The sequence below is a fragment of the Acanthisitta chloris genome, unplaced genomic scaffold (genome assembly GCF_000695815.1).
Source record: "Acanthisitta chloris isolate BGI_N310 unplaced genomic scaffold, ASM69581v1 scaffold21639, whole genome shotgun sequence".
NCBI lineage: Eukaryota > Metazoa > Chordata > Aves > Passeriformes > Acanthisittidae > Acanthisitta > Acanthisitta chloris.
Window position 1 is genome coordinate 1 of NW_008693390.1, and position 7,587 is coordinate 7,587.

Here is a 7,587-nt window from a genome sequence, read left to right on the forward strand (position 1 = left end):
GAGCAGGGCGAAGTGGCAGTATAAAAATGTACACTTTTATTACACCTTCAGGTAGGATACAGCACTATTCCTTATCATCCTACTGGATCGAGTACAAATGCTCATCACTTATGTACAGGTTGACTTCCTAACACACTCCTGGGAAGAAAGATACATCGAAAGGAAGAGAAAAGAACAAAACGGTGACTTTTATCTTCATCGACTGACCTAAACAAGAAACAATTGCCTCTTTAGACACCAAATCAGACCAGCACAACAATGCAGCTAACAGCTTTCTCACTGCTGGAAGTGTTTCCCCCCCACCCCGACTTTCATGCAGATAATAAAAGCTAAACACTTAAAAGTAAAATTGGGGCTAACTAAGCAATATTTTTTGGATGAGCAAGGCTACACTGTACATGGTGTCACTATCCATTACCACTGCATTTGCTTTGCATTTGAAACTACTCTGCTGCCAGTAATACCAGCTCTGGGCTAGCCATGGAGGTTAGGTAATGGCACACACCAGTGGTAAAAAAAAAGCATGCAAAACCAGCTTAAAAAATAGAAACCAAAATGCCCTCGTATTTGCAGACCTGAGGGTCTGAGAAAAAGAGGATGCAGGACAAAAAAGGGTCTAAAATAAAAAATGAGGAACGCTGCCTGAGCCAGTGCTTACATTTGTGACCTGAACAGAAAGGGCTGTACTATCCTAACACAGAGGAGCTGGCTGGGTATTCTTTCTTGTTTAAGCCATGTGGATTGCCAGGTACCAATAGGTGTGGACATACAGAGAGAAGAACAGAAGAGATGCTTTCCTTGCCCTTAAACAGGCTCCTCTCTTAAAAGATCACAGAATGGAAAAATAATTTTAAAACCATCTCAGAAAAGGAATGTTGTAATTTTGTCTGGATTTTACACATTGTGCAGTTTTATGGCCAAAGTAAAATAAATCCCTTCAAGCCACCAAGAGCTTTTTGACTCCTCACTCAGTGCTGTTTGCAGTCTGTTTTTCATTGTATGCAAGAAAAGTAAAGAAAAACCCCACAGTTCTATGCAGCTTTTTGCTTTGTTTTTCTCCATAAGGCAAACTGATTTGGAGGAAGAGGCCACGCTCTATTCACATCCAAAGTAACCCACCTGAAGATACATTCATCGTTAGCTTTAGTAAAAGAATAGTACAAAAGTTAGATCTTACTCTTTACACAGTTGAAGAATTAAGTCTTAGATTTCATTTCACTATTCTCCCCTTCCCCCAGAAGGTCTGCTGGAAAAATATCCAACTTGCTAGGTACTGAACATTTAAATATGTTGCAACAGCAGAATGAAACTGAGAGATTAAATTTTATCAGCTGGAGAGTTTCCTTGACAAAAGTCCCATGAGAAACAGCTATGGATCATCTGTTTAGCTGTACCCACTGAACAGTTCTTTAAAAAAAAAAAAAAAAAAGGCAATGGGCTACACTTTAACACACATCTACTATCAACACAGTATCTACTCAATTCATGCCTAAAATACCTGTTATCTTAAAGTGAAATATGAGAATGAGTGCACAGGTTGGGTGATACAGTAAACTGTACACAAAACTACTAACAAACATTTTAAAAGGCTTACAAAAATGGAGAATGAAACTTTTTTTTTCCTTTTTAATTACATATACTTACAGGGTTTCACATTTACTGGCTTAACTTTGCAGGGAGCACTTCAAATCTGTGTTAGATGTTGCAGAGGGATTTACCTCAGGGAAGAACACCACACAGCCTTTGTACAGGTGGAAAATACTGTGCTGTAATGGCCACATGTGGTTCTTTGTGTGGTTTCACTGTGGATACTGAGCACACACTGAACAGCAAAGAGCTGCATATTCCCACAGGCAGGTGTGGTATGCTAACACAGATGGATTTTACTGACATTTGTGGCATATTATCAATTCCTTTTTGAGAAGCTGGGCAGAACTTAAACCTAAGTAATGTTTGCTTTATCTGGTTTGAATGAGCACAGAGAACACAGGCAGAATGCATCTTGTACAGAGTTTGAGTGCTAAACAGTTGCTAATACACTGAAGTTACATGAGAGTTTCCATGTTTAAATGTTCACCAGCAAAAAACCTTCTGCTACAAAAAAAAAAAAATAAAAATAGAGGTGGTTTGTCTTCATTTGGATGTTTGGAGTAGCTTCTCACTTGTCTGAGCAAACAAGAAATGCTGTGTTTCCCTGTTATTGCATTAGTTCAACTTGGTTTAGTAGGTGCCTTTAATCTGACGGTTGGTGTCCTCATCTGTATTTTTGCTTGCTGATTCTGGGCTTCAGGTGTTGCTGGTGTCTGGGCTGGGTTCTGTACACCTGGAGCTTGAATCTGGGGAGATGCTGTTGTCACGACTTGCTGCTGTATCAGTTTCTGCTGGACAACCTGAGCAGTAGCAGTTGTCGCAGGGATCACCTGAACCTGCTGCTGACCTGCTGTCGTCTGAGAGAGTGTCACTGTTTGGGGCTGAGCTTGTACCTAGACATCAGGATGACAAGGCAATTACAAAAGAATAGTCTGGCATTAAACTGAGCATTCATTACATTTCTACTCTACAGAAGGACTCCTACTTATACAGGCTTTTGCTCTCTTGACTGACAAGCATCTTGGACAAAGCAGGAAGGCTGGGAGGGATGCTGGGAGCACAGGCTCTGTCGTTCCACTGAGAAACACCATTCTGTCACATTTCCTAGAGGCTTATAAATCAGAACTGAGAGCTAAGATGTCTGTAACTCAGATCTCTGCACATCAAAGGACATACCCTCAGATACATTCAGAAGACAGATGGAAGGTATAGAAACCCTATCAGATATACAGGCAAATTCCTGTACTGCAGAAGCAGAAATGAAGGAACAGGGAAAAGAACAGAGGGACAGACAAAAGGCCAAAGAGGTTAAAATGCCAACTCTGCACCCATATTGTGACAATAAATAGAGCCACAGAGGCTTCCCACCAGTCTCTGATGTTGCCCTTTCAGACTACAGCTGCCAGTCTCTGCTGCCAATTTAAGGTAGAATAGTTTGAACTCCATCCAGAAATCTAATTTTCATAGCTCTACCCAGAGCAAGGGAGAAAAAAATCAACATCTCCTTGTTCAGAGGACACTGTAATGAAAACTGAGCAGCTTCAGCTGCTTTTGTCAGATGCAGAAGCCAAACAAAGCTGCAAGTGCTTCCCCGGGGGGAAAATTAACTCTTGACCATCCAAAAGGAATCCACAGAGAAGCACTAAAAATGCAGGTAAAAAGAATGCCACATACACATCAAGGTCATAGTTTTAAAAACACTTAGCATGGGCTGATCCTACTGCCACTGATGTCAGTGCTGTGTGTGTGGAAGGGGAAACTGTTTGTCTCTTTACCATGGACTCCAACAGTCCCAGATTTATGGCAACATTGATGACTTTTGAAAATCTAGCTCTAATGTCCCTTGAAAAATTATCTATGAGCTCTTACCAACTACACAGGAAAACTCAACTTGTGTTGACTGATGAGGTTTCTACTCCCTGCTGTCTACCTTGCCCTTGAAGCATACACATTGAGGCAGTTGTTAGTCAGTTTATGCCACTTTATCATCGTTTTAAGATAAACAGTCACAGATTTTATTCTGCACTAAAACACTGCACTATAAACTGTGACAGATTAAGAGCCGATTGGCTCAGACTTTTGTGCACCAAAGGCAATAACTTCATCTACCATCCAAAGTTAAATCACTCCTGCCAATCAACTGCCTAAGTTATGCCTGTTGCCAACGATCTGGATGACATTGTTCTAAACAGTGTTAATTAAACTGCCTGGTAGTTAGGGGAGGGGAGAACAAACCATCTGACCTTCCCCTGCCCTAGCCCCATCTGTTACCAGACCACATTTGGAACAGCTAACACAGCATTCTGACTTTTACATAAACTTTACATAAACTGCAACAAAACAACTTCTAACCTTCAGTTTGTCCTGATTTTTGTACAAAAAGCTCAGATGGTACTTGTTAGTTCAATTATTTTCTATCTTGACTCTACATCACCAGAAACCGATTTAAAAAAATTCTTTCAGCTCTAGAAAATATTTTCTCAGGTCTATTTTTCAGCTTATCTACAGTGATGAAAAAACACTGCTCCATCTACCAAAGGTTTACACAAGGGAATATAGAGCAGCTGACTCAGCATTCACAAGTTTTAAAGAATAGCACTTGCTATATCCTTCAAAAATACTGCCTATGCCACACATAAGGTGAAAAATACACCCAATAAATGAGCTTTCAGGAGCATCCTGTTGTAGTGCTATGTTGGACATACCTGTTGGGAAACTGAAACCATCTGCTGGATGTTTGCAACAGTAGCCTGCTGCTGGACCACTTGTGGGAGTTTTGCAACCTGTAATGACATGAAATAAAGACTGGGTCAAAATTAAAAATTGCTAATAGCAGCAAAAGACCACAGCTAGCAAAACTGCTCCCAAGTGAAAACCTTTCCAAAGGCTTGTTCATAAGTTGAAGTTTGGCATTCTCAATGAGACTGAATGTTTAGAAAACATTTTACATCAGTGAATTGAAGTACTCAGTCAGGAGAGGAAGAGGAAAAGTTGTATTTTCAATTTTAACTACAGCATACTCATTTCCTCCTAACTCTCTATAGAATTGAAGGAAGCACATGAGTTCTAATGGGTTACATTATCTGGGATATACTTTTGAAAGAGTAAGACTTCCAATTCCTAACTCCATTCTTTTTCTCTTGGTTAGACTGATCCAGCTATGCAGAAGAGAAACTAAGTGAACTGTTACCTATTCTTGGCTGCCAGAGATTAGGCTGGGATGCAGCACGAGAAAACAGGAAGAACTCTGGCTAAATTTTCCTTAGTAAACACAGTATAGAATCCCTTACTTAATACACAGGAGTGACTCAATTTATTTATTTCAAAGAGGAAAGATGAACTTACAGCTCACAGTTCCTTTGACCTGCTACAAGGCCACATATTCAGCACCAATGAATTTTACTAAAAAGTCAATGTAAATGAATGTGTGACTAGAATGAATCTGAGCGGGTGCTAAAATGCTACCTCACCTGTCATCCTTACAATTCTCCAGTCACAGTACAGTTTAAAGGTGCAAACCTGTGTTACCTGTACCTGAATCTGGGCCTGCACTTGCTGGGTTCCACCTGATTTCTGGGTTTGGGAAATTGGAGTTGTTAAGAACTGTGTTTTAATGGCAGGCTGTGTGGTATAAGTTACTTTTTGTTGCTGTGAAGTCTGCTGTTGGGTTTGGACTGTAACCTGTTGAGCATTTATCTGCAGAAGAGAAAAAAAGGCATCAGTGACTACAAAAGTATGTGTATTTTAAAGAACAGGTATGTAGCTAACAAGATTAATGACATTTAATTATTGAAAAAATCCTCTCAGGATTAGCAATAGCAAAACGAGCACTAGGTGAAAGCTTTCTTGCACTTAGACAAATATTCTGAATCACTTAGGGTGTTTACTGAAGAGGTTCTCTCTTACACACACACACACACAGTGGATATGCAAATGCACTTCCAGTTTAGGGCACAAGAAATGACATCAGCCTCCTAACTGAAAAAAGTTATTAAGCATCTGACAAGACATGTGAAAACCTGTTCTCTCTAGATATACTGAGGAGACACCTCTAGAAATCCTGACTGACTCTCTAGGAGTGTCCTTGTAATCCAGTGCTGAGATTTTAAAACAAGCAGCATTGCATAACTTAATGGGAGAGCAAACAAGCAGTACCTTTTGCTGCACAGTAGCTTGTCCCTGTGCAACCTGGGGCTGGATTGCTTTCTGTTGCTGTGCTGCTTGATGATGCTTGAGTTTGAGAAGCTGCTGGACATGCAGTGGCTGTGCAACTACTGTCTGGCCTCCTGAAAAATACAAAAATAATTAGAACTGTAAGAGTCTTTGTTTTATTCTTTGTCTCAGTAATCACAGCTTGCAAACACAAATTCTGCTTTTTATAGACTTAGACATCTGCACAGTTTTGAGCACTAATAACCCACAGACTTTAATGGGAATAAGACATATGATTTTGACAGCAGGGAAAAAAATATTCTTATCTAAGGACACGAGTAAGCTAACTTTGTGTTCTAACAATAAACCTCTTACAGGAAAAATTCTGTCCATACCACAGGAGAGTGTTATGAAATACAATTCTAAATATTTCCAATTTCGATTTTGAAAAAAAATAAGAAACTGCTATGTCTTTATTTTTAAAACTATCTGCTCACCTACTCTCATGCATAGATATATTAAAAAAATCCAACCACATGTGGCTAAAGGGCCATGCCACCCTCCAGGTTAAATGGGGTAAGCATAATCTTCTTACCTCACTTTGGAAACAAAGGGGAATGCAACCTCTATCACTTCCGTTTTTAAAAAGTCTAAGTGTCCCACAGCAGACATTACTTGAAACATCCCACTTTAATAAAGGTGGGATTTAAAATTACTAGGTTTTAGCAAGCCTGTTGACATACCTGCTGCTTTCTGTGGCTGCCCAATAGCAACACTAATGCCTGCAACAGTGACAGGGAGTGTAGTGACTCCAGCAGATGACACAACAGCAGCTGGAACAGACACCACTGGAGGCTTTGCCAAAGCAACCTGCGCTGCTTGTGGAGTTTGGGCCTGGATCTGTCCTTGTGCTTGAAGCTGGGAAGCAGGAACACGAGTCTAAGTAGTAAGGAATGAAGATTATTGTACCAGCACAAAACTTTGCTGCATTTAACAGGTCATTATAAAATGATAGTTGTGTTTCTAAATACAATAGCCCCTGTACAGTGACACAATGCATAGATGGAATCAGTGGGTAAATGCAATGCAAAGCCATTTATGTCACAGCTGTTTCTTTTGTACTGCCTAAGGACTGCAAAGGGCACTGGTGTGTGTGAATGATCAGTTCATTTAACCCAGCGTAGGCAGTAAGATGTTTAAAACTGTTTTTGCCAAGTCAAAGCCAACTCACCAGACGAGTGACCTGCAGGTTGGTCACAGCAGTGCCCGTGAGGACTGCACCAGGACGAGGTGCTGTCACAGCAGTGAGCTGTTGAGTTTGCTGCTGCTGCTGCACTTGGACTTGGGCCGTTTGCTGCTGTGCCCCTTGCTGTGTCTGCTGTGCTGCCTGCTGCTGGGGAAGCTGCAGTTTCTGCTTCTGCAACTTGATCAGCTGCTCCTGGGGGGGGGAAAAAAAAAAAAAAAAATCAAACACTTTCATTGTTTCCAATGTTTGACATTACAGGAAAAAACTTGAGATGAATCTGCATCTTAGAAGGAGAAACATTCTATTCCAGTCTATCATTAAGATCAAGGAGCTAAGCATACAGCTCCTTTATGTGATGAGTTGCCAGGAAGTAACATTAAGTGCTTTACATCCTGCCCTGCTGTACTAGTGGTACTATTGAAATGGTTATCAGCCTCACTGCCTGCATGGAATTTTACTTGGATGAAATTTAAGTGAGAAATACATTTCACTCTAGCCCAACAGAAGAGGATACAACACACACTGCTAATGAAGCTTACAGTAACAATGAGAGCAACATGATATGTTACTTCAGAAGCATTTTCTCACCTGTGACAATT

At 40.5% G+C, this 7,587-nt stretch overlaps 1 protein-coding gene across 1 annotated transcript in view; it reads right to left on the reverse strand.

Moving 5' to 3' along the window:
• Positions 1-1,974: 1,974 nt before the first annotated feature.
• Positions 1,975-7,587, reverse strand: part of EP400 (E1A binding protein p400) — a 44,356-nt gene continuing 38,743 nt past the window's right edge. Inside the window, exons 46-53 of the mRNA XM_009083062.1 lie at positions 7,584-7,587; positions 7,376-7,385; positions 6,974-7,185; positions 6,486-6,681; positions 5,746-5,876; positions 5,119-5,286; positions 4,296-4,373; positions 1,975-2,483 (exon numbers count right to left, since the gene is read on the reverse strand). The exon at positions 7,584-7,587 is cut by the window's right edge and continues 145 nt beyond it. Of these exons, the coding sequence (XP_009081310.1) occupies positions 2,211-2,483; positions 4,296-4,373; positions 5,119-5,286; positions 5,746-5,876; positions 6,486-6,681; positions 6,974-7,185; positions 7,376-7,385; positions 7,584-7,587 (1,072 nt within the window). The 3' untranslated portion in view covers positions 1,975-2,210. The remainder of the gene's footprint in view (positions 2,484-4,295; positions 4,374-5,118; positions 5,287-5,745; positions 5,877-6,485; positions 6,682-6,973; positions 7,186-7,375; positions 7,386-7,583) is intronic.